The 27,601-nt window shown below is 43.3% G+C and overlaps 2 protein-coding genes across 4 annotated transcripts in view; one reads left to right on the top strand and one right to left on the bottom strand.

Annotated features, from left to right (window-relative positions):
* Positions 1-376: 376 nt before the first annotated feature.
* LOC141982386 (DNA replication licensing factor mcm4) lies at positions 377-22,157 on the bottom strand. Of its 3 annotated transcripts, none has more exons than XM_074944410.1 (17): positions 21,779-22,157; positions 20,719-20,817; positions 18,836-19,000; positions 18,179-18,342; positions 17,994-18,092; positions 16,136-16,231; positions 15,955-16,050; positions 14,130-14,268; positions 13,423-13,643; positions 12,624-12,744; positions 11,048-11,307; positions 6,601-6,966; positions 6,014-6,141; positions 4,236-4,443; positions 2,760-2,988; positions 2,214-2,347; positions 377-1,150 (listed from the first exon to the last, which is right to left on the bottom strand). In XM_074944410.1, the coding sequence occupies exons 2-17, from the start codon at positions 20,786-20,788 to the stop codon at positions 1,058-1,060; spliced, it is 2,589 nt and encodes an 862-aa protein (XP_074800511.1). In that variant the 5' UTR covers positions 20,789-20,817; positions 21,779-22,157; the 3' UTR covers positions 377-1,057. The 3 variants fall into 3 exon arrangements, with proteins under 3 accessions (XP_074800511.1, XP_074800510.1, XP_074800509.1); XM_074944409.1 differs by having other exon boundaries at positions 21,538-22,157; XM_074944408.1 differs by lacking the exon at positions 21,779-22,157 and adding an exon at positions 21,105-21,211.
* Positions 21,722-27,601, top strand: part of PRKDC (protein kinase, DNA-activated, catalytic subunit) — a 161,058-nt gene continuing 155,178 nt past the window's right edge. The window contains exon 1 of the mRNA XM_074944407.1: positions 21,722-22,091. Coding sequence (XP_074800508.1) covers positions 21,914-22,091 — 178 coding nt within the window. The 5' untranslated portion in view covers positions 21,722-21,913. The remainder of the gene's footprint in view (positions 22,092-27,601) is intronic.

The raw sequence follows: 27,601 nt of genomic DNA on the forward strand, positions 1-27,601 counted from the left end.
GAATGTTGACTAATTCAATACAGTAGGATTAAATGATCAGTTTCTAATGTATTGAACTTTATTCATCTTTAGCTTGTTTTCAAGAGAAACTTTCTTTTGTCATGTTCAAATATTCTTGATCTCATTTACATGTAGGGAAGCTGTGCATAATCTGAAACAGTGTGAGAACTGACCTTGTGCTCTGAGAACGGATGAGGAGCATAATTAAATAGCTAAAGGCCATTTTTCCACATCTATAAAATGTCTGTAGTATTAGTGTTATGCCTACATGCTGCATCCTCTGATTTACATTCGCACTGCAATGGAAGAGAGAAAATAACCAGGAAGACAGTCTGAATTATATGTTTTATGAACTATGAATTATAAATCTTACAGTAATATGGGTTACTATAGGAAAATGACCTAATGTGAAACTTGGACTTCATTGTAGCTTGTTATGGTAAAAGTTCAAAGCAGAAAGACATCTTTTAACAGCAATTACAAACATTGATGGGAGGAAGAGAGAGCAGTAATCTGAGGGAAAGGGAAAAATGGTTACTTTGTTCTTTTAAACTCCTGGAAAACAAAATGAAGGCTATTGAAGTGTTCAAGATTTAGCTTAACTTTTTGTAATGCATACAAAGGAAAAACTATTATAATGCCAATGGATTTTAATTTTGAAAAGTCACAAACACTAATCTCTCTGTAGTAAAAATACTAAAGCATAAATGCAACTTAAATCAGTGCATATTATGTCAAAAAGCAGTGGTTCAAGATGAATTTTGACATTTGGGCTTTAAAATGCATAAAATTTGTTAGCTTGTTCTACCAAGCACTTTATTGAAAATACACACCACACTGAAATGTAAGTAACCCATTTTATCCAAACAAATATCGCTGTTCAATTGCAGCTTTTTGCAGTCCTTCAGAGAATCTAGTTATTTACAGTGCTGACAGTGGTGTTCACCAACAGGTCATCATGAGTTTTGCCACGGAGAATAATATTCTTAAATGTGATGCAGATCTCAAGGGAAGTATGTGGAAAAAAACAGTAAAACTCTGCTGTTAAGTTATTTCATTACAGCAACCTAACAGTCTTTCCAGTAACAGTCAAGAAGTCATCATCAGCCAAGGCACGAAGTGCTTCTTCAAACATTTCTTTAGTGACAGCCTTAAAGAAAAGAGAAAAGTCTGAGAACATATACAAAAGGCTATGTTACAAAGCCCCCAAGAAAAATCATGGGATTCTGCTTGTCTCACCAACTTCCATGTAAGTTTGCCAGGTTTTAGGTAAAAGTTTTTGTCTTTTTAAGCTGTGAAATTCATCCTGGAATGCAACAGTTAAAGTGGATTCTTTCTGGCTTGTGCATCCTCAATGGTAATAAGAGATTCTGCGATCATGGCTTATGATTTTGTTGATGTGCAAACCAGAATAGACACCTATAGCTGACAAGAATAATCAGCTTATTTTTGTCAGCAGGACAAGCATGTAAGTAATCAAGATCTCTTCTATTCCACAGGTGGAACTTATGTCTATGAAGGAAACACTAACTGATACCAGAATTAAGCTAGTTAATCAGGAACACCTGATGACCAACTGACTAGCAGGCTAATCTTATGCCTGCTGAGGTGTCAGGTGGACAGCAAGTAAATAGATTCCAAGGCCAGAAGGGTCCACTGTAAACACTGATTACCTCTATAACAAACGGCATACGTACAATTTCTAGAGCGTATCTTTTAGAAAAACATCCAACCTTGATTTAAAAATTGTTCAACTTCCATTAGATCGTATTATATCTTTCTCTGCTAGATTGAAGAGCCCATGCTTAATATTTATTCCCCAAGTAGATACTTAGACTACAATCAACTTATCCCTTAGCCTTCTCTTTGTTAAGCTACATAGACTGAACTCTGAGTATCACTTTAAGACATGTTTTCGAATCCTTTAATCATTCTTAGAGGTCCTCTCTGAACCCCCTTTAATTTATCAACATCCTTCTTGAACTGTGGGCACCAGAACTGGACAAGTATTCCAGCAGCAGTTGCACCAGTGCCAAATACAGAGGTAAAATAACCTCTCCACTGTTACTCGAGATTTCCATTTAGTTTTCCTATTCAACTGAGATACAACTATAATCGGTGCTGAGGACCCTGCTGAGTACACAGAACATCCCCCAGGAGATGGAAACATTTTTTTAAAATCAAAGTAGTATACAAAGAAAGCAGAAACTTACTGCGTCAGACTGTGCACGGAGATCATCAAAAAGCTGTTGGTATTTTAGAGCTGGTGTTTTGCCCTTTGACTGGATAAGCTTCTTCAAGGCTTGAGCCAGCTCCTCCTTACGTTTACGGGCCGTGGCACTTATCCCTTGGAAAAAAGGACAGAAAAAGTTAAAGGATATAATGTTGACTGTTATTTCTGCTTTGAATATGAGAATGTCAACATTAGAAACTGAATTCTTTGTAGCTGAAAGAGGGCTAACAATATAGGCTGCTGTATCAACTGTTCACTTCAGGTATTAGCCATGTTTGGGGAAAGTTTTTTGCAGATTTCAAACATTGTTTCAATTCAAAATCAGATTTCATTGTAAAATGAATATACTGACCTTGACATTACATCCAGGTTTGACATTTATTACCTGGATTGCTCAATATCCAATCTGAAGCATTTACAAATCCACAAACCAATAACTGAGAATAACATCACCAAACTGAAATAGCATATAGTTTTCTCAAGCCAGACCCATTAGATACTAATTTATCCTTATGTGAGCACAAACCTGTAGTGAGAATGGATATGTCCACAATGCCAGTTCTTGGATCAGTAGCAGACTGTTTCAGAGCTTCCCGATGGAGTCGTTTTGCTTCTTCGACATCAATTGTTTCAACCTTGTCGGAAAAACGTACTTTAGCATGAGCTTCTGCCAGACGGATCAAAGACTCAAGCTGTCTGGGGTATGCAGAAACCATTCCTCTACCACTGCCAATCTTTCTCATGTCCACATAAGCCTGAAGGAGAAGGAAGGGGGGAATTTTTTATGTATGAGTAATTCACAGATGTACTATGTAGGATGTATCCAGACTCCTCCTTTCAGAGGATTATCATCCTGCGGGGGAAGAAAAAAATCCAAACAGCGTGTAGCCCCTTAAACATAAGTGCCATATACATCTTCACTATTTCCCTTGCCATGACTGACATCTACCACAGCTAGTAGGTTTCTCCTTGTGCTTGATCCTGGAACAAAGCCATAATAAACTGGGCAGATTATTCCTGCAACCTTACACAGTATCTTTGGGGATCACTGTATTAAATTCATGAATGTTAAACACTTCCAGAGAAGTTCCACTCCCAGTGGTGGTTTGCATAGATTGGGTCAGGCTGTGTTATCCAGGAAACAAAGAAAGGGCTTTGATATAAAAGGATGAACATGACTCATGGCCTTCGTTTTGATTCAGCAAATGGACATAACTTGCTGCCCAAGGGGACGCCCCACCGCTTTGTGGAAAGGTGGAAGGGAGGTGGGCCCATCAGCCTCCCCATTTGGAAAATTAGTGACCTTTAGTGGGAATTTAAATCTGTTTATTGTTTCTGTTTTCTCTAGAATGCTTTTGCCCTGTGGATAAATATTTGTTTGGAAGAGCTGTGGGGTGACAGGTAACAATCACTATTATTGTCCTCAGAGAAAGCAATGCGCATGGGCTGGCCTTTAAGTAGATTGGCTTGCTGGGGATATCACAGTGGATGGCAGGGAGCTGTGCAGCCTTAATATCCCCTGTCAGAAGGGTCCCTATCCGGAGACAGGTGATGGCTGGAGACTTGACTGGGCATTTCCAGAGTGAATCCAGGGGGAAATACAGGTGCAGTTACCATGAAACTGAGACAGTTATTAATGTTAAATCTGGTCTCAAAGCACAAAAGAATATGTGGAACGCTAAAGCCTATCACTACTATCTGTACAGGTATATCTATAAAAAAGCATGAGAAAGTTCAAGTTCTACTGAAATTATGTGATGGTTCTGTACGAGTATGGGAAACCTGCTCAGGGACAGACTGGTTAGCACAGGATGACTTCTATGCAGGATTAAAAGGAAGAATAGTCAATACAGAATGTAGATTTTAAAAAGATTTCAAGAGCCTAATAAAGGAAACCGGTGTACACAGTTCTGGTACATCTTATCCCAGAGGAAGGTTCCCTCCCACACCCCCCTTCTTTTTTAAATTATGTACTTTAAATTTCACATCCACAACTTTTTACCTCAATAAGGGCCTGACTTGCTTCTTCACTTAGTCTAGGATTAACATAGCTACGAGCATACGCAATGTAATCCCTCAATACTGCCATGTCCATGTACTCTTCTTCCACCTGCTCTTCACTTTGGTAGTACAGTGCAACCAAGTGGTGAGCAAGACGTCTGTCGTATGCTTCATCACGCGGGTCCAACATTAGAAAGATCAGATCAAATCTGCATGGAATAAAGATTCAATACTTAGAGCATAAACTTTTTCCACCATTTACACTACTCGGTTTTAGGATTTTGAGCAACCAAGTGGAAGCTGTCTGAAATCTAAAATCTGACATTTTATTTGTTACATCACGAGTACTGGATACTCTCAGGAAGTAAAAAAGACCGTAAAAATGTGATTTTGCTTTCAGTCGACAGAGCTGAGTATTTGAAGGCAGGATGTTTTCAGAGGGCTTCCAACTATGGAATTTTCTCCCATCATTCACCGAAGAACATCTGAAGGCTGGAACCTTCCACGAATAGCGTAAACTTCCATTTATTCAAGCTTCTGCCTGATGAGGTGATGGAGTCTACATATGCTTCCAGTTTGATCTTGAGGGGGAATGTATTTACATGTATTTGAAGTCTGTCTACTTAATGTATTGAATAATTCCTGGGTGCAACTGTATTCTGAGAAGGATGTGCTGGGCATACTTTTAGTCAGATTTCAAAAGATGACAACTACCGACAATTTATTAAATCAATGGAATTAGATGCTCAATCATCCATAGTTACTTATTTTCTTCACTGCCTAAAAGAGTTCTAGGTGCCTCACGGTATGAGGCATGGTACATATTTTGAGAAATTAAAAATCTTAATTTATCATCAATAGGCTCAGGCCTATAAAAAACAGAAAATAGGGTGACACTTGACATTAAGAATACAAACCATACACTTGTATACTATTATATTTGGCTTCCTAATTTGTAAAGCATGCAATGGCTGAAAGACTCATTTTTATGCTCTTCTGAAGATATGATGCCTCTATCATTGTTCATGAAACACTTACTCCAGCTACTAACACAGCTTGACAGGAAGAAAAGGCAACTCAGGGTATGTCTACACTGGAGCTGAGGTGTAACTTCCAGCTTGGGTAGACATACCCAGGTTAGCTCTGAGTTAGTGCTATAAAAAAGGAAGTGTTGCTGCCCTGGCAGAACTGGCTAGCTGCCTGAGTATGCACTGAAGAGTTTCAGATGGGATCATGCCTGGAGCACCTATCCCGTCCCACTGCTTGCACTGATGTGGCTACACTTCTATTTTTAGCACTGTGGCTTGATGACCATTACAGCAGGTATATCTACTTGAGCTGGAAATTACACTCCACCTCCAGAGTAGATACATGTCCTTAGAACTAAATGTAAAATACTCGATTTGAAAATCCCAGTGCCTGCGCAGTGAAAATCTTGAAGCAAACAGAACAATGGACACAACAAAACCTTAGAGACGCTGCCAAATCCCATTATTCAATACCAAGCACTATACGCTAGAAACTGGTCAGCCATTTACAGTCCTCTGCTAGAGTATTAGTTAACAACATTACTTTTAAAGTAAATTTAGAAAAAAACCTTTCCCTTTCTACATTGCGAATGTCACCCCCAATCAACATGTTCCTGCACACACTATATATATTACACTTACACACACACACACACACACATATATACACACACACACAGAGGGGTAGAAAGTTGTTTTGTAAAAAACCAAGCAAGCATGCATCATGGAAACATAAGTCTAATTGTAATACCTGGATAACAACGTGTGAGGAAGTTGGATGTTTTCAATAGTAGTTTTCTTTGGATTCCACTGCGACTCTATAGGGTTAGCGGCTGCTAGGACAGAGGTGCGAGCATTCAGTTGGCAAATAATTCCAGCCTGTCAAAAGGAAACACATTTGAGAGCAAACAACCTTTCCTAGTGGAAGGAAGATTCCAGCAGCTATGTTAAGAGTCCCAAGACTTGCTTCTTCTAACAAGAAAGACTTTAAAGAATTAACTCTTGCTGGGTTCACCAAAAATGCTTTATAAAAAGGGTTCTCTAAATCAAGAGAAACAACCTCATTACAAAAGCTTGGGTACAAAATGGAACACGGTTATCTGGAAGGGGTATTACATGCAGTGTGCGCCATATATGCTGAGTCTGCAACATGCTGAATGTTGTCACTGAAATACAGATTCCACATCTATACTGTCATTCAACTCTGAGGTTTTAAGTGACTCAGTTCTGTCAATAGTCTTATCTCCAATTTCTATGTTACCTTTTCAATGATCTCATTTAATCATCTAACAGATATTAACCTGGGTAGCATGGTACAATGCTGAGCTAGGGTCTTACCTTGGCAATAGAAAGAGTCTGTTGTTCCATTACTTCATGCAGTACTGATCTTGTGCTTTCATTCATTTTATCAAATTCATCAATGCAGCAAATGCCATTATCACTGAGAACCAGAGCACCTGTCTGCAGAACTAGCTGCCTTGTCTCTGGGTCCTTCATTACATATGCAGTGAGGCCTACTGCACTAGAGCCCTTCCCAGATGTGTACTGGCCTCTAGGAACCAGGTTATAAACATATTGAAGCAGCTGTGATTTACTAGTGCCAGGATCACCACACAGAAGAATGTTGATCTCAGCACGAAAATTGCCTCTTCCGGTATGACTGAAATCTTTTCTTGATCCCCCAAACAGCTGAAGCAGAATGCCCTATAAAAATAAGAATTTTTCCAAATCAGACACCAAAGTTCTTGATAATTACATGAGCCAATCTCTGATTGAGTGAACTGAAATGTCAAATGAAAATGTGTTGTTAATAATTTCAGACAATGTAAAGCTGGAGTACTGTTTCTGTCAAGTATCACTAGAAAGGGTCGGGAGTTCTAGCTTTATCACTTCAATGATTTCCAGGTCATATCTGCTTAGATTACTTTTTAAATTAAACCACCAGCTCTGCAATGTCAATCTGGAATTTAAACACTGAGCTAGGTTCTTTCTGGATCTCTTATCAACGAAGACTCTACAGTTGGTGTGCTGCTGTATAAAAGAAAGGTGACCATGTATGACCCCTGTTGCGCAATTCTGATAAATCTTGTACATGTGTCATGTAAGGTATCATTGGAAAAGTTATAGTCTGCTAAGTACGATTATCCTGTTTGTATGCATGTATCATCATTGTATATGAAGTTATGAAACTTAGCTGTGTGTCTGTATCTCAAACCTGTTGTGTTTCTGGGTAACACCACCTAGACAGATTTACATCAAGGCTAACCAGCCTGCTTGATGGCCCATTAAGGAGAATCAGCTCTTCTAGAGATCCCTCCTGAGATCCCTTAAGGCAGCACCTAGGCAATGAATGCCTCATGACTCAGCAAGGCACATGTGACTCAGGGCTCCCTGTTTGTACTAGTAACATTCCATGCACATGTAGAGTTACCATATTTCAAGTTCCCCAAAAGAGGACGGGGGGAGAGAAGAGGAGCTGGAGGTACTCATGCGGGGGAGGGAGGGAAATGTTGTTCCCTGTCATGGTGGCTGGCACAAGCACAGGACGCAAGGACAGCCATCAGTCATGGCCTCCCTGGGGGACTCCCTCCCCAGTGCTGGGAGCCAGGGCCTGGGTGGGTGGGATCCGGCAGCTGTGGCTGCAAGGGGATGGACCAATCAGGAAGCAGACCAAACGGGGCTCTTTCTGAGCTACAGCATCTGCTCTGCAAAAATCCAGGACATATAGTAATCCTAATTGTGACCCAGGGCTTCACATCTGTGCCAGTAACTTTCCGTGCATGTGTGCTGTGGGTATAAATTGCAGACTATGACATCAATCTTGGTCTTCATTCCTGCTCCACATATCTGGGCTATGATTTCTAAGCAAGGGAAGCTTTGAATAAAAAGGACTGATGACCCCCAATCCTTTTAGGTGATCCAGAGAGACTTAATGCAAACGAACAGATTTAACATCACTGCTAATATCTTGATCTACAAACTCTGAAATCAACTGTAATGTATAACAGTTTTCAACCAGGGGTCCAGGGCCCCCATAAGGGGCCTCGAGCACGTTTCAGGGGGGCCTCCAAGCAGGGCCAGTATTAGACTCACTGGACCCAGGGCAGAACACCATAGCCCCACTGCATGGGGCTGAAGCCTAGGGTCCTGAGTCCCATCAGCTGGGCTGAAGCCTGAGTAACGTTGCTTCATGGGCACCCCTTTGGCATGGGCCCCAGGCAACTGCCCTGCTTGCTACCCACTAACGCCAGCCCTGGCTTTTATATGCAGAAGACCAGTTATTGTGGCACAAGTGGGCCATGGAGTTTTTATAGCATGTTGGGGGGGGGTGGGGGAGGCTCAGAAAGAAAAAGGTTGAGAACCTCTGATGTATAAGATTCATTTTAACTGTTTAATAACTCTTCCTTTTTTACATTAATAAACCTTTAGTTTTGAGTTACTAAAGGATTGGCTACAAGCATAGTTTTTGGGTAAGATCTGACCTATATATTGACCTGAGGTGTGTGGCTGGTTCTTTGGAACTGGGAAAACTTTAAATGTGGTGGTTTTGGTTTAATAACCTTTCATCCCTAAGTCCAATTGTAGTAACCAAGGGCTGGAGGGCCGAGGGGACTGTTGTGTGGCTCTCTGAACTGGTGTAGCGATACAAGAGCTCACTTTTGTTACTGGCTTGGTGATCTCTAATCATAGAATAAACCCACCAGTTTTGGGTTATGTCTACCCTGAATTTGGCACACTCAGCTGTGACTCAAACTAGGTAGTTGGAACTTACTTTAATTTGGTTGATGATGCACAAGTCAAAATAAAATACAATGCGCTCCCCCTCCCCACTAACAGAACAACAATGATTTTCATACAGCTACAGCTTCCGTCTTATTTCAGGTTTACCATTATATGTTAGCTAGTATATAAAATATTACACTGATTCCCATTGTGGCTCCAGCCATCGAGCAAAAGGCAGGTTGACAACACTAATGTGCACAAAATGCAAAATTCCATGGGAAAGGATTTGAATTTATTGCCCTTTTGTTGAAAGTGCAAATCTGGTTACTTTAAACCACCATGGCAGTATGTTACTCTGAGTCTCATTCACCAACATGTTTAAGGAAACAGTTGCTTTTACAGGTATAAACTTTCTGTAACCAGAGATGCTAAAACTTTGAGTGCTGTAAACTTTGAACTATTTCTAAACTTGTCCTTGGTACCATTGAACAGCTGATCTCAGGAGCAGTCCCTGCTGTTTCATGAAGGTCAAAGCCTTAGATTTGCCTGAGCTTTACATTAAAAAAGTTGCACAAATCTGGAAAAAAAAAAAAAAGTTACAGCCTGCTCATTTTAGGCGGGCCTGTATATCACGAAACTTTTGACCAAATGTCCCTAAATTTCCACTACAAACTCTAACCTCAGTCCCTCTTACAGCATTTCCATGCACGTGGGTTTTAGAGCAATTGAAAAATTAAAGATCAACTCCTTACTAGAGGGCTGTATCCAAGGAACCCCTAGATCAAATGACTCCCAACTTGCACTACTAACTGTGGCTCTGGTCCTGATGACATTAATTTTCAGCACAACTGGACTATGCATATGGATTTTAGAGCACTTTGAGATGGTGGCTCAAACTAGCAGCTTTTCCCTGAGAGAAAGCCTTCCAAAAAGGAGCTCCTTCAGAATGCGAGAATAATTAAAGTGAAAAACACATGTTCTCAAAAAGCTACTGAGGGCAGGAATTGAATGCATAGTACCTGGGCGCTGCTTGGGTTCAGTGGCCACAGCATGTCACCTGAGCCATCCAGTTACTCTGACATCAGGGTAGCTGCAGAACACTCTAGCTTGGAACAGCTCCATTCTTGCTGCACATACGCAAATGACTTTTCTCTGGCTTGCCAGCATGGGCTCAAGCCACATTATAGATCCAATTTTTATCCTGAATAGTTTAAAATACTGTTTCACCAAAGGGGCAATGTGTGCCAGACCCGAGCTGAGATCAATGCCAAATGTGTTATATTCAATAGCAAAAACACCAAACTTAATTTTAGAAGTAACGTCCAAGAGGAGGATGCTTAGAGCGGAGAACTGGAAACATAAGTCCATCCAAAGCAAACTGAATAGCTTTCCATGCAGGTGCCTGTGTAGAATATTCAAAGTAAAATGAAGAAATCCTTGAATGGGCACAATTATCTACAACACCACAAATAGTACTCAAGAATAGATGAACTTATTTGGGGCAGCTGATAAAAGGCTACTTACACGAGCATTTTTTTGGCTACCCCAGGGCACGAGTGCACATACAAACTCTCAACCTGAGAGTGTTACTGCCCCACTATAATAATCAAAGATTTAGAGCCCCACTCAGTGGACGGTCTATAATGTTTCCCCAGGTTTGTTAGTTGTGACTGCATTTCTCAGTTATCTGGATCCTGTTGCAGAGTAGAGAGATGGCCAAAGAAAGCAGAATTACTGCCTGGCCAGTTTCCTTAAAGCCAGCCAATAGAAGAGGAGAGTGAAGCTAAAGGCTTCCTTCCCTATTACCTGAACCCCTGTCCCATTATCTAAAGATTTCTGATTCCCGAGGCCCTCTGATAACTGAAACTTACTGTAAATAAAACTAAAATTTTATTCGGGATGTACCAAACCCAATTTCAAATACACAAAGGCCTCTTATTTTTCTGTATTTGAAATACTCCATATAGAGTATCATTTCCAAAAAAAGTGTATATTTTAAATGGAGATGTGCATTTATACTGTCTAGTCAGGTGTTCCGGTAGACTTGTAAAATTTTGTTTACCTTTTTGATATCTTCATGTTCGTAAATGCTTGGAGCCAGAGCCAAAGAAAGTCTTTCATAAATGTCTGGTTTTCTGGAGAGCTCTTTCAGCATTTCCACACGTTCCTCTGCAAACATTTTCTGCTCAGTTTCTTCATCAACACCATGCAAACGTTTTGAATCGGTTTTACGGTAATGAATGACGTCAATGTGGGTTTTATAGACCGATTTTACATTGCTCACTCTTGGATTAACTCGAATAGGAACTGCTCTGTAGATACCTAAAAAAACCCCCACAGAATTTCAATGCAGATATGAATTCAAATAAGCTCAGCCCAAATGCTGGAGGTTTAAATGACTTATCTACATTTTTACTTTTCACTTCAATTTTCAGATTGCTTCTACAGAATTAGTGACATCATGGAGGAGCAATTCTCTAGAAAGTTTCCAAAAGTTGAAATGCTTTGACCAGGCTATGCTCCTCCTGATATCAAAGTTACTTATGCCCCTACCATTGAGGCCCTGATCCTACAAACACTTAAGCATGTGTTTACTTTTGCTACCATGTCCCATGTTTTCAGATGGGCTACTCATGATAGTAAAGTTATGGCCTTAAGTATTTGCAGGATCATGACCTAAAGTGCATTAGAAAATCCTAAAAGAGCCTAAATTTAGCTAGCTCTTGTAAAAAACAAAAAACAAAACAAAACAAATGTTGGCCTGCACATATAAAAAGTTGACAATATTGTTTGTGCACTGAAGGTCTAAATAACTTTTCAGTATTAAAACTGAAGCAATCTTGTTCTGAAGCAGCAATGATTTTATGCTAGTAAGAGAAAAGTTTATTAAAAACTATTTTAGTCTGACCACTGTGAACAAGCACATGTAAATTTAAACATGAGTAGTACTATTTAAGTCCATGGGACTGTTCACATGAGCAAAGTTAGGTACCTGGTTAGGTGACTGCAGTATCAGGATCATAATTTTCAGTGTTTGGTCTATAGCAGTTTTCTAAAATTTAAATTAGACTAGTGACATTAAAGAAAGCACTTATAGTTAATTCATTATAAATTCTAACCTAATGTTTCAAAAGTACAATTTTTAAATTAGTTTCAAAAAGCCTCAACCTAATTTAAATTGAGTTAATTTAAATCATTTCAACATGCTTCCTCATCTGTTCAAAAAATCTGTCAGTACATGTAAGCTTTTCAAAAGCTGTTCCATGATAAAAATGCTTCTTTCCCTTTGAAGTATAGGTTAAAGAGCTGTAATCATTAATTTTTAGAAATTGTATCATACAAACATATGGCAAAAATACTCGCACCCTTCCGTCTACACAGATAGTACCTATTGGCAGCTGTAGTTACACTATTGCTGATCTAAGAAAGGGAGAAATATTCAGAACTCTAACGGTATTTTGCACCAAAACTAAGATATCACTATATAAATCAGATGGTGACTGAAAACTGAAGTGGAAATATCAATTATGATGTACTCAATTAATATTCAACAGACACTACTCCAGAATGGACCACTTGGTCCAATGAAAAGAAGGGCACGTGTATTAGCCAGATGAAGTTAAGAAACTGCATTTTACCTGTAACATTAACTCTGTCGCCTGGCTGAACCTTATCAACAAGGTCGTTGTGAGCAAACAGCACCACAGTATGAGGTGTCTGGCCAGCTGGCATATCTTCAGGAGACTCCTGTAGTTTGATCTGACAAAAGAGATATTAAGGTTACTATTTCTAAATAGTAGAAACCTAACAAATTTAACTCATTTGTAAGACAGGATTTTACAACTGAAGAAGTTGGGCATCTTCAAATGGATACTGTTACATATTAGAGTACACTAAAACACAAAACTTTCAAAGATTTCACAACATGGTGGAAAACCACTATAAATTAGAATTCCCCAGTTAGAATACCCAATCAGAATTATGCAATCTAGTTGTAGAAATGAGAGAGTGCATCTCGTGATTACTATCTCACATTGGCAGAAGTATAACAAGCAAGATTTACAGACAGGGCTAACCTATCCCACATATGTCATATGACATTAGAACAGTCTCCGTATGGCAACATTTATTCGATAAGGGAACAAAAAACACTAATTGGCTTGACTAACTTTTGGCACAAAAAACCACTCAACTCCCCTTCCAAATGGGGATGGATAATCCTTCAATTTCTTTTCCCCCCTCTAAATATTAAGTATTATTGCAACCCTGTATTGCTTCATAAGCTTACTTAAAGAGCTATGAATTGTTTTGAAGTTCAATATAGTAAGTCCTAAGAAACAGACATTTTAATATGGTTAAGTTACTTTTTAAAGAAAAAGGCAACTATTAAGCAAGCAAAACTTTTCTATTTTACAACACCAAAACGAAGCAACATACCATCTGTTTGTCTGAAAACATGGACCGATTGTGAATTAGTGCCATACTGTGTGTTGTGTTACAGTTCTTGCACGTTGACGGTTCAGCAATCCGGCCGCGGTCAATTTCTACTCTTGTGGTGAAGGCACAAACCTGGCACTTGAAGAAAGCTTCTTGCATCTCAGGAATCAACTGGGAGCTTCTGATCACCATACCACTGATGGTGATAAGTTGGTCAATGTCTACAGCATAGAAAGGGATACATGTGATTGGGTCATGCTTTTCATTTGCCTGTCTCAAAAGTTCACCCTAGACTTTATTTTTACAACTAAATGGAGATTTACAGTGCCCACACATGAGGTAGAGAATATTTTGTCTGAGACACAAAGAAAATAAAATCTATATGAATAAAAATAAGCCACAGTTACATCAGAATTTTGACACAAGGGATATTATAAACCCTTACATTTCCAGGTATAAGACAGTCATTTACCAATAGAAGTTTGGAAAAAACCTCCTTTGTGGGCAGGTTATTCAACGGTTGTCCATTACAGTGTTTCTTGCACTTTCCTCTGCAACACGTGTAGTGACTGTGAGTCTGAAAATACTGGCCTAGATGGACCTGAAGTCTGATCATTTATCTTTTTTAATCTGTGTTTTCCTAGTTGTTGAACAAATTTCATGCATCCTCAAGTTTCTTTTTTTACATGGCAATCAAAATATCTTACCTTCAGGGTTCAGACTCCTCATATTCCTGGTCTTCAATGCATTATATGGTCTGACTTGAATCTGGTGTTCTAATATTGAGTCAGGGTAACGATCAAAAAAGATCTCATTAGCAGCCATGTCAAATGTTGGGATAACTTCCTGTTTAAAAGGAACAGATGCATGTGTAAGAAAGCCTGGCATTAAGTAGTTAACACTTTTTACTCCCAAAATATTCAACTTTGTGACCCCATTTGGTGCTAAGAGATAGGAATGACCACAGTTCTGTAAGCATTCCCCTACAGAGAGGGAATTGCCAGTTGGCTGTTTAAACCAGCTTTTTGTCCCCTTTGTACTGAAAGAGCAGTGCACTCCTGATCTGGCCTTTGGATTCTTAATTGTAGTGCAATTGCCCTACCTTTTTGGGTTTAGATAGAATTTTAATGATACCCTACGTTACTTTTTGAAAGGCGTAACATACGCATAAAAGGACAGCAAAAAAGGGGCCACGAAGAGTATGCCAAATATACATACATTATTATGAAACATATGTATTGCATTACCATGTGACAATTTCACTAAATACAGCCTGTGACTTTTAGTCATCTTCCTTAATATTTAGCATTAATACAGAATGCACACACTAGGCTAAAAACCCCCACTAGCCTTTGGAGAGTAAGGTTTCTTATTTAACAAAGATTAAAATCTAAACTTTCCTCTAAAGAAGTAGGTTGCTAGCTCTTATGGTTGCAAAGACAAGGATAAGGTGAAATGTCTGAACGTGCAAAAAGCTCCATTGTTCTGCTGCTCAGAGTAACAACTCTCTCAACCTACAACAGAGTGAAAACTGGCAGCAAACTTGTCTTCAGAATCCTGTGGGCACCAGTAAAACTGAGCTACAGTTTCATTCTATTGCTACATAGAAAAGCTGTGAGCAGCAGCAGAATCAGACTCTGGAGCTATTCGCAGGCAGAGGAGGGACTCAAAAGAAAGGCAAGGAAAAGAATTGCAAAGGCAGCCCCATGGTTGCAGTTGTAGCTAGGTATATAACAGATTTAAGACAGGCACAGAAAGACTGATAAAGATCCAGTGACCACTACTTTGTCATTCTGGGATTCAGCCTTGAACTTATTGTCTTTGGAAGCTGCCTGCTTCCTCCACACACCTACACGGCAGAGAGAAATAAGCTGGAGCACTGAGCAGGATCCATGGACTACAAACTGGGAGGAATTCCAGCAAAATCCCCCTTGTCAACAAATTTGGTGAGTGGAATGGGGAGGCGTTCTGAGCTTCCCATGGGAATTTGCTTTGGAGAGCACCCTCCCTGAGCTCTCTAGTATCTGTCTGTGGTTATGAAGTGTCTGGTAAATATTTTAAGACCTTCATGTAACAAAGTATATTTTATGCAGAAGTTTGTATACACAAATGTTATATTTCAGAGTAGCAGCTGTGTTAGTCTGTATTCGCAAAAAGAAAAGGAATACTTGTGGCACCTTAGAGACTAAAATTTATTTGAGCATAAGCTTTCGTGAGCTACAGCTCACTTCATCGGATGCAGGATGCAGAATGCATCCGATGAAGTGAGCTGTAGCTCACGAAAGCTTATGCTCAAATAAATTTGTTCGTCTCTAAGGTGCCACAAGTACTCCTTTTCTTTTTACAAATGTAATATTATCTTTCTAAATATTTACAGAAGTGCTTAAGCACTGGGGTATGTAGCTATAAATACTGCTTCCTCATTGAGCGATAATCTAAAACAGTTACATACTAATTTATGCTTAAATAATGCAATTTAAAAAAAAACAGAACTCAACTGGAAGAAAACCTTTAAAAAAGGCCTGATGTTACCTGTGGATAGCAGATCAGCTGTCTGTATAGATTTGTGTCAAAAGATCTCAGATGGTCACAGTTTACGTTTAGAAATGGTTCCCCAACCATATTGATCTGCAAGATGTTTAAAAACGCCACATTAAATTACCAGCATTTAAGTCTGAAAAACAAGTTAGTTTTAGCTGTATTACAGTACTACCTCCTCAAGTCGCTGCATATAGAGTGGTTCATTAAGATCCAAGCCAACGTTCTCTTCCTCTTTAGCCAATGGATCAATAAAATGCTGAAGAAATCTCTGAATATTGAGAAGAAGATAAAAAAAGTTATATTTAAGAGTGCCCAAAGGGACAGAGCTGTGATTTCACTGCTACACCATTCCTACACTGGATGACATTTTCATGGCTCAAATTACCTTCAAAAATTCTCTCTATATTGCAGCTACTCAAAAACTCCCAAAGGGTAGGGATACCCCTAATGCATCCCCCTACAGGATATTTCTCTCATGCACACTACAAGTTTCTTAATTCTAACAATGTATTTCAAATTTCACACAGTAAAGCATACCAATTACTTTGAAAAAGCCTTATCAAGCTATTATCCCTTTTTAATCGAACTAATTTTTTAAAATTTTACAAATACAAGTTAAAAACACTTTTGGGAACAGGATAACATGCTAAACATATTACTACTAAAATAGTATATGAAATTTTACTGAGGATTTTACTCTATTACATCCTAATGCCTACAAACCTTACTCCTGGATCAAAATCCCAACATTGTACAGCGCTTACTAACAGAATAAAAAGAGCTTTCCCAAAAAGCTTACCATCCAAGTAGAAGACAAGAGACATCAGATGGATACAGACAGGGACATAAAAAGAAACAGGGTCACAGTACTGGTCAGTATGATAGGCAGTGGCCTTAGCACACCAGCAGCCTAGCTGTTGTAAAGGTTTTTGTAGGCATCACAGAAAAGGAGAGCTTTAGAGAAGGATAATAAGGGAACTTTATAGATATTTACAGGGAACTCCTCCTAAGTGTAAGGGGCAGCATGGGAAAAAGCACAAAGATACTTATTTGAAAATTTAACAAATGGACGATAGAAGCGGTCCAACTGGAAAAGAAAGTAGACTTTCTCAATAGTTAATAAGAGTTGATAGGTAAGGTGGGAATAAGCCATGACAGACCTTGAAAGTGAAGACCAAGTAGCTTATGCTCAATGCAGCAGAGAAGGGGGAGCCAGTGAAGAGATGAAAAGAGAGGGGTGATCTGCTCAAAACAACATACTAGGAAAATATTTGTGGCGACATTCTGAACTGGCCTAAGCAGGGCAAGATTTGATTTGTTAAGGCCAGAGAAAACGCTGTTGCGGTAATCAAGAGGAGAGTTTTAGGCCAGGTCTACACTACAGACCTATACTGGTACTGAAGCAGAGAGGTACAGCTGAGTTTTCCACATAGAAGGGATAGCTGAATTTGTGTTTGCAGATGAGATTACCCAGAGATAAGGTGGAGAGGGAGAAGAGAAGGGAACTCAGGACAGAACCATTTGGAACTCCTACAGAATGTTGGAGGGTGGAGGAGGAGGATCATCTAAAAGACTTGCTGAGGAAGCGATTAAAGAGGTAGAATAAGAATAGGTAAAGGACAGAAGCCATGGAAGCCAAAGGAGGAAGAGACTTCAAGAAGAGCATGGCTGATTGTGCTGAAGGCAGCTGACAGGTCAAGGAAAATGAGCATAGAGTACTGGTTCTGAGCTTTAGCTAGTAAATGGTCATTAGAGTCTCTGGGAAGAGCAGTTTCATTGGAGCCCAAGGGATAGAATCCAGAATGATGAGCTCTATGGTGGAAATTAGAGGAAAGAAACTCCAGACAACAATTTTACTTTTTCTCTTCTTAAAAACACTGTATAAAAACCATCAGTGTTCTTCAAACACCCTCAGATTGATCCTAAACATAACTCAATTCGAATATCTGCTAGAATCAAATACTGCACATAGAGAAGACAAATAAGCTTTTCATAAAAAGAAATGGAGGTATCCACACTTGTTCACCTACCTGGAACTTTTCTTTGCATGAAGCTACATTAACATCTGTTCCCCATATCACAAGTTTTTGTCCAAGAGTTTGTTCACTTGCCAATGCATCCTCTGCTGGCTGTGTGAAGGAAAAAGCCATTATATGGATAATATAAATACATTTTAGAAAAAATATTACCAGCAAAATCTGAAACATTTACCTACCACATCAGAATGCAAGTCCACCTGCCTGGCTTTGCGGGCGGATCCAAGATCTGGCCTCTGCCTGACTGGAGTTCCTCGCACACCACTCCTTGGAGTGCCCTCCACTCTAGAGCTGGGAGTGCCATAGGTCAGAGGTGAACTAATATCAAAATCAAGTGGAATTGCTACAAAGAAAATGTTTAATTATACTTCAAAATATTAATGAATACACTTTGCCCTAATGAAGTAAACAAGTTAGTGTTTGTCATCGGTCAGTGTGATGGCAGATTAGCAAAGTTTGTAAGTCTTGTTAATTTTATAACTGTATTTTACAAGGCTGTACTAGCCATAGAATGTACTGTATGGATTAAAATGTATATTTCTCCAAGCCAGAAGAAACACACTTTGCTAAAATAGTTTATTTTAAACACCAACAGTATTTTAAAACACTGTAGAGCTTAACAACAAGCTCACACTAAGGCCTACTGGGTGTATGTTTTATGTGCTAAAATCAATTAACTAACTAACTTAAAAGCAAGCCAACAACTAACCTGTAATTGAAAACAATCCTGTCCATTCATTTTTTGTTTTTAAATTGACAGCTATGTAAAAGCCTACATTAAATCTTTCAGTATAGGCCATTTATCAGCATTTTGCTCCTACTACTGACAGCAATACCTGATTCCCGAAACTGAGGTGGGCTGGAAAATAGAACATCTTGAGCATTTGGGCTTTGCATGTCAACTGCTGGGGAAGTAGGCATTGGCTGTAGATCTCCTGTAGATGTGGAGTCATCTGTTCTACGTTTTTGTGAAGGAGGAGACTGAGCATCTTCAGCGCGTGCTGCAAGAAGATGAAAGCTGGTTAAGCAGCTATTTCAGATGTTAGCTGCAATGTTCTACACAGATTAATGTTAAAAGACCAAATCACAAAATACATCATATGATAGAATAGCAGAAAACTTAGCTGATATAAAATTAAAAAGCAAAGTGCAGTATTTTGCTGAAATGGAAAAGAAGAGTATTTGTGAGATTCCAAAAGTGGAAAATAGCTTAAGACAATTTAAAATAATTAATTATCTTCTAAATGCCTAAGAAATCAAAACTGCTACTACTAGTGTTATGAAAACCTAGCTCATATAGAACTTTTCATGAGTAGACTCCTTTGTAAAGTGCTTTGAGAGCAGTATTATTATCCCTGTTTTCCAGCTGGGGAAACTGAGGCACAGAGAGGCGGAAGCGACCTACATACCAATGAGTATCAACGCTTTTCAAGTGCAGTGATAAGTTTCACAGATCACACCTGTAACACTTGTAAACTTGCCTCCGTTTCACTTTTACAAAGCAGCCTCTTGCACCAATGCATTGCTGAAGACTAAAGCCAGGTCCATACGACAAAGTTTTGTCAACATAGTTATGGCAGTGACAGATGTGAAAAAACATACCTCTACCTGACACAGCTATGCCAGCAAAAACCCACAATTATAGCAACAGCTTTGCTAACAGAAGAGTGTCACTGAAATGGGAAAGAATGCCCCACAGTGAGCTGAGCTTACTACTGTACTGACAAAAAGAAAAAAGAAAAGGAGTACTTGTGGCACCTTAGAGACTAACCAGTTTATTTGAGCATGAGCTTTCGTGAGCTACAGCTCACTTCATCGGATGCATAGCATATCGTGGAAACTGCAGAAGACATTATATACACACAGAGACCATGAAACAAAACTTCCTCCCACCCCACTCTCCTGCTGGTAAAGTGATCTTCAAGTAGGGCCATTTCCAGCACAAATCCACTGTACTGACGTTACCTATGCTGATAGAAGCACACTTCTTCCCACATAGCTGTGCGGGAAAAGCCTTTGCAGTGCTGACAAAGCCATACAGAAAAAACTAGTTTAGCCCAGAGACTAACAAAAAGTTAGTTTACTTAAATTGTCATGCTTCTCTGAAAAGGGTCTAAACCAATAATTTATTGCTTCCTGCACATCCAGATTTTTAAATTTTTGCTTTAATAACAAAAAGCTGCTTTTACTGTTCTTAAGGCATTAGCCCTGCAGAGCAAATACAGGTGAGAGTGAGCTAGACTCCATCTGTTCTTTGGCACCAGTTTAGGCCTAGACTACACTTAAAATGTAAGTGAACCTAGTTACTGCAGTCAAGGATGTGAAAAAGCCACACTCCTGAGTATACCTAGGAAGACCCAACCCTCAGTGTAGATGCTGGTAGGTGCACAGATACTGTCACTTGGGGAGGTGGAGTTCCTACAGGCCCAGAAAACCCCTAACTCTCTCAGGGTAGGCAGTGCTCATGCTACGGGGTTACAGCAGCAGTAGCTACACCAGTACTGTATAGTCTCTGCACTGTGCGCATACCCTTGCTAAGCACTAAACAGAGAGCAGGGGGGCTGCCCACATTCCCCACTCCGGGCATTGCTTGGCCTGCCCAGGCCTTCCCGGCCGGACGCTCATCTCCTAGTGGAGTTTGCATGGCTGCGGCCGCAGTCAGCTGCGTCCCGACCCAATCCCGATGCACCTCCACCCGGCAGGGAAAAACTACACTTACGAGTCGGCGGGTTGCTGCCCCGCCCGCGCTTGCTGCCGCGGCGGCTCGGTGTGGAGGCCGGCGAGGACATGACGCTGCTTTACCGGCGGCTGCTGCTCCCTGCGCGGGTGGAGAGAGAGAAACTGAGGCAGAGCGACCCCCCCCCCTTCCCGCCGGCCCGGAACCCGCACCGACCCCCTCTCCCGCAAGCCCGCCAGCCCCGCGCCCTGCACCGGGAGCAGGCACCTGCTCTGAGCCGGGCCCTGAAAAGTTACAGCGAATTAACGGCACAGCACGGAGCCGCCCTCTTCAGCGCCGCGAGCCCCTCCGCCCGCCCGCCCCTCGATCCCCTTCGCGCGCAGATATTCGCGGGGTGGGGGGGAGATGGCGGCGTCTCGCGCTCGTACCCCGCTTTTCTTCCGCAAGCACCTTCGGCCAGCCCGTGAACCCCGAGAAAATTCCGCGCCAAACCGGTCACGTGGGTGGGCTCGCGCGGGTTTTCCCGCCAATAGCCGCACGGCCGAGCCTAACTCGGCCCAGAAAGGGGGTCGGAACCACCCATCTCGGTTCCGGGTACGGACGATCGCGCCTTAGGGGTTCTGTGAGCCTCTCTGCAGGGACAGAGCAGACTCTGACAGGAGCCCGATTATCCCACAATACAGGGAATTCACCCACGTAGAGCCTACATCAGATTCACAGACAGGGTTCCCTCTCTCTCTCTGGTGAGACATGGTATCGCCCAAGTTTCGCGGCTCAGCTATTGAAAGCCGCTCGACGCAAGTTGGGAGACTAGAACGGTCCATTCCCATCGCGGGGGTGAGGGATTGTACTCATAGCTACCTGATTTACACGAGACGGAGTTTTACATCTGCGGCAGTAACATCGCATGAAACCAGCTTCCTCGTTCGTGTTCCTGTGTCTCCGACCCGAGGCGAGGTAACGGACACCCCCGCGGCCGCAATGGTTTAGTCCAACCTTTCCTTTCCTCCTCCTCCTCCTCCTCCTCTCTCAGACCGAATCAATCAAGCTCCCTCCTGCGCCGGGCCGGGTTACTCGGCTCTGCCTGGGGAAGTGTACTCACCCAGGCGCGTGCGTCTGTGCGATTGGTTCCGCCCAACGAAACTCCTATCTGGGGAAGGTCCTACCCCGCTGGCGGAATTGGTCTTGTCCTGGAAGGCTCTGTTGGGAGTTGGTTGCGCCCGGTGCCGCGGTCGCCATGGCTGCGGCTCTGCCCGTGTTCGGCCGCGGCGGCGGCGGCAGCATTCAGGGCTTCCTGCACCAGCTGTCCATCGCGCTGCAGGACCCGGACCCCGGCACTGCTGCCCTGCGCGGCTACCACCTCATCCGCAGCGTGGGGGAGGCGTGCGTGACCAGCACTGGCGACGGCGCCCGCGGTGCGTGTGACCTGGGCGGCGGTAACCAGCAGGCCCGTGGGCGGTGCAGCCCCGCTGCCGGGGCGCGCTCAGCCCGTGCCTGGGAAGGGCTGTCAGGCGCCCGGCCGGCGGGGACAGGGGAACCCCGCCCACGGCTGGCCTCCTTGGGGAAGGCGGGGAGGGGTCATGGCAGTGAGTCCCTCTCGTTCCTTGGTCACTGTGCCCGTGGCTGGCGTGACTTGTGCCCGTCCTAACGCAGTAGGACCCTGCAGAGGGGATTTGGGGTGCCCTGTGGACCGGAGCAATGGGTCCCGGCCTGTGCATGGGGGCAGGGAACCCCTTCCTCAGTCCTCATCGTCCTCGCCCAGTTAGCCTGCGAAACGCTCTCCAGAGCGCCTGCCGCCCCAAACCTGACCTTCCGCTCTCAGTAGCCCCAAGGGAGCCCTGCCCCGGGGAGCTTCCTGTGTTAAACCTGGAGAGACTAGGTGGGTGAGGAGTGATAATTTTTGTGGGGGAGAGAGACTAGCTTTTCGGTCCTGACTGCACAGTGCTGCACGCTCTACACCCAGCTGCTCCGCCAGCATCAGCTCACGGTTGTGAGGGAGGGACGCGGAATGCGAGCGAGCTGCTGCGCTGTGGGTACCAGGAACTCCCCCATCACCAGGCCAGTTGGTGAGGGTTTTGGGTTACCATGCCGTCTCAGGAGCCAGCTGAGCAGGTTCAGGTGTGGTTGGTTTGCTGTGCCAAGGCTGACCATGCCTGGGGCATCCATTGCAGCTCACTATGCATTTGGTGTTGTTGAGCATGCTGCACGGTTGTTCTTTTCCTCTTGAGCTCCCCGGTCTTTGCAAACTGAACACTGACCACTCAGAAGTCATTGACTAGCTTTAGATAGCTCTGTGATTTTTGTTTTTTTATAAAACTTGCTGTCCTTGTCATGACAATATTCTATATAAGACTGTTTAAAACTATTCTGTACAGCCCTACCAGCCACCGTTCTAACCCTAGTCCAGGAGGGAAGCCCTACCCTGTGGAATGCTAACCATAGCCTGGAGAGCCCCACCTTACTGGGTTGGGGGCTCCTATCCTATTGAACCCTAGTCCCAAGAGCTCTATGCTATTTAATCCTAGATCAAGGAGCTCTATCTTTTTGAACAGTAATCTTAGCCTGGAGACCCTGTACCCTATTGAACTCTAGCAGTTTTTTGGTGGATGCTTGCAGCCCTGCCCTAATAACCCTTAACTCTAGTGCTGGGAGCCCTAACCTTTTAAACACTAGCTCAGGGAGCCCTAGCCCGTTGAAACCTATCTTTATCCCAGGGAGCTCTACCCTTTTGAACCCCGCTGTATCCTGGGGAGCCCTTGCAATCCCAGCCCTAGCCCTATCCTGGGAAGCCCTAGCCTAGGGAACCCTAGTCTACTGAACCTTAACCCTAGCCTGGAGAGCCTTGTGCTATTGAACCCTAATCCTATAACCTGAGGAACTGTAGCCTCTTGAACCCTAACCGGGAGAGCCGTAGCCTATTGAGCTCTAACACAATCTCAGGGATCTCTACCCTATTAAACAGTAACTCTAATCCAGGAAGCGTACTCTGCTGAAGCCTAACCCTGGTCCCAGGAGCTCTAGGTATTGAACTCTAACCCTAGTCTGGGGAGCTCTAGCTTTGGGAGCGCTGCTCTATTGAACCCTAACCCTGAGAGCTGTACTCTATTGAACCCTAACCCTAACCTGGGGAGCCCTAGTCTATTGAGCCCTAACTCTAGACAGGGAGCCTTTGCAGCTCCAGCCCTATCCCTAGCTGGGGAGCCTTAACCCTAATACTAGCCCAGGGAGCCATAGCCCTTTGAACCCAAATGTGATCTCGGGTATCTCTGCTTTTTAAACTCTAACCCTAGTTCCGGGAGATATACTCTAATGAGCTATACTAGTCTAAAGATCGAAATCTATCCTGGGGACACGCATCCTTTGTAATCCTATCCCTAGACCAGGGAAGCCTACTGGTCCAAGTTCTATTCCTAGCCTGGGGATGCCTACCCTTACTAATGCAAAGTGTACGTGGGGAGTACTAATGTCTCCAGGCCTAACCTGATCCCAGAGAGCCCTACCTTTGGTAACTGTAACCCTAGCCTGCTGAGCTTTCCAGCCTCAGGCCTAACCCTAGCCTGGCGAGCCCTACCATCCCCATGAACTTGACAGTATAGCCCTGTACTTGGGAACCCTAACCTGAAGAGCCTTTCAAGATCCAGGAATGCCTACTGACCCCAGGCCTAAACCTAGCTCAGAGGAACATACCCTTAGTAACCCTACCCTTAGCTCAAGGAGCCCTACTGGCCCCAGGCCAAAACGTAGCCCAGAGAAGCCTACCCCTATGAACCCTCACCCCAGTCTGGGAAGCCCTACCCTTAGTAACCATGACACTAGCCTAGGGAGTCCTTAATCCAACAATGTCTGGCCTTACTAACACAAACTCTAGCTGGGGCATCCTACCATCCTTAGGCCTACTTGACCACAGGGAGCCATATCCTTGGTACCCCTAACCCTACTCCAAGAATCCTACTGACTGCAGATCTAACCCTCACCCAAAGAGCCTGACCCTTAGAAACTCTACTCCTAATATGGGGAGTCTAAACCTATCTTGGTGAGAACTACCCTTAGTTACCCTTTCTCTTCCCACAGAGACCCAGGCCCAACCCTAGCCCTTGGAGCCCTATGCTTTGTAAACCTAGTCCTAGTATGGGGGAGCCCAGCAGTCCCAGGCCTAACCCTCACCGGGGGACCTCTCCCAGTAGCAACCTGAACCCTAGACAGGGAAGCCTTACCCTTAGCAACTCTAATCTTAGCTTGGGAGCTCTACAAGGTGTGGGCCTAACCTGGGGTAACTCTTACCCTAGCTCAGGGAGCTACACTGATCCCAGGCCTAAAGCTAGCCTAAGGAGCCCTACTGACTCCGGGCCTAAAGCTAGCCCAGAAGATGCCTACTCTTTGAAACTGTAGCCCCGGGGAGGCCTACCGTCCCCAAAGCCTAACCCTAGCCCCTGGGATGCCTATCGTTAGTAACCCTGATACTAACTTGGGGAATCCTACTAATTGCAGGCCTAACCCTAATCTGACGAATCCTACCGTTACTAACACAAACCCTACCTGGGGGAGTCCTACTGTATCCAGGTCTACCTGACCACAGGGAGCCATGTCCTTGGTACCAGGGAGTTCTACTGGCTCCAACCCTAACCTGGCCCCAAGAAGCCCTATCCTTGGTAATCCTAACCCTAACTCGGCCAGCCCTACCGGCCCCAGGCCTGACCTTAGCCTTAGGAGCCTTGCAAGATCCAGGACTACCCTTACCGCAGAGAGCCCTACCAGTATCAAATCTAACCCTAGTCCAGGGAGCCCTATCTGTAGTAACCGTAACCCTAACCTGGGGATCCCTACCAGCCACAGGCCTAAGAGTAGGCCAGAGGGGCCTTATCCTACCTGGGGAGTCATGCGTTGCCCAGGCCTTCCTGACTACAGGGAGCCATGCTCTTGGCAACTCCAGCCTATGGACTCCTACTGGTCCCAGGCCTAACCAGCCCCCAGGAAGTTCTGTCCTTGGTAAACCTAACCGTAGTCCAGAAAGTCCTACCAGCTGAAGGCCTACCCCTAGTCTGTGGAATCCTACCTGCCTAACTTTAGCTTTGGGAGGCCTGTGGGGCACAGGCCTAACCCTAACCTGGGGAACCCTACCAATCAAAGGCATAAAACTAGCTTGGAGAGGTCTATCCTTAGAAACCTTAATCTTAGTCTGGGGAGTCCTCCCTGTAGTATGCCTGACGTTAGCCCTGGGAGCCCTACCCTAGCCCTCAGTGTCATACCCTTACTAACCCTGATTTAGGTTGGGGAGCCCTAGCAGCCATATGTCTAACCTGATCCTAGGAAGCCCTAGCCTTGGGGGTCCTCACCCTAGCCTGGGGATCCCTCCTGACACCAGGCCTACCTCTCGCCTGGAGAGCCCTACTGTTAGTAACCCTAATCCTAGTTTGGAGAGACCCTACCCTTTGTAACCCTCACCGTAGCAAGGGTAGCTCTACCTGCCCCAGGCCTAGCCCTACCCCAGGGAGCCCTGTGGGCCCCAGGTCTAACCTTCACACAGGGAGCCCTACCATCCCCGAGCCTAACCCTAGCAACTGGTGCCATACTGGCCCTAGCCCTTAATGTAGCCTGAGGACCACTACCATTGGTAACCCTCACCTGAGCCTGAAGATGCCTACACTTACTAAACCTAACCCTACTCTGGTTGTCCTACTCTTCCAAGGGCTATCTGACCATAGGGAGACATACCTTTGATAACCCTAATCCTAGCGCAGGGACTCTTACTGGTTCCTGGCATAACCTGACCCCATGGTGCCCTACCCTTTGTAACCCAGACATGGGGAGCCCTACCAGTCCCAGGCCTAATCGTAGTGCACGTAGCCTGATGGACTCTTGCCTGTGAAGTACTACTGTCCAAAGGCCTAAAATTAGCCCAGTGAGGTCTACTCTTACCCATGGTAACCATAACCCTAGCTCAGGGAGCTCTAGTCTACTGAACCCTAACTCTAGCTCTGGCCTATTGAACCCTAACCCTAGTTTGGGGAGCTCTAGCCCAGTGGCTCTCAACCTTTCCAGACTACTGTACCCCTTTCAGGACTCTGATTTGTGTACCCCCAAATTACCCCTCACTTTAAAAACTACTTGCTTACAAAACCAGACATAAAAATATTACTGAAATTGCTTACTTTCTCATTTTCACCATATAATTATAAAATCAATTGGAGTATAAATATTGTACTTACATTTCAGTGTATAGTGTACATAGAGCAGTATAAACAAGTCATTATATGAAATTTTAGTTTGTACTCACTTTGCTATTGCTTTTTATGTAGCCTGTTGTAAAACTAGACAAATATCTAGATGACTTGATGTACCCCCTGGAAGACCTCTGCATACCCCTGGGGGTACATGCAGAATCACTGCTCCAGCCCATTGAACCCTAACCCTAGTCCCAGGAGTTTTACTGAACATTAACCCTACTGAACATTAACCCTACTTTGTGGAGCTCTACCCTATTGAACCCTAGCCTGGGGACCTCTGTCCTATTAAACCCTAAACCTGGACCAGGAAACCATAGCTTATTGTATGCTAACCATAGCCTGCGATTCCCTACCCTATTGAACCCTAACACCATATCAGAGATCTCTACCCAAGTGAACCCTAATTCTAATATGAAAAGACTTCTTTTACTGAATCATAACAATATCTCATGGACCATAACCCTAACCTTGAGAGCCCTACCATATTGAGCCCCAGTCCTAGCTCTGGGAGATGCATTTTGTACATGGAGGGGAGCTAGAGAGGAAGAAATGTTCATAGTGAGGGTGGGAGAGTATAAATCTTGAATGAAACTTATAGCTGTGTGGGCAGGAAGTAAAGACTATATCTGTGAGATGTTATGAAAGAATAAATAGCAGGATTTGGTCATAGTCTGGATATTTGGAACAAGATAAAGGGAGGA

The sequence above is a fragment of the Natator depressus genome, chromosome 2 (assembly GCF_965152275.1).
Source record: "Natator depressus isolate rNatDep1 chromosome 2, rNatDep2.hap1, whole genome shotgun sequence".
Lineage (NCBI taxonomy): Eukaryota > Metazoa > Chordata > Testudines > Cheloniidae > Natator > Natator depressus.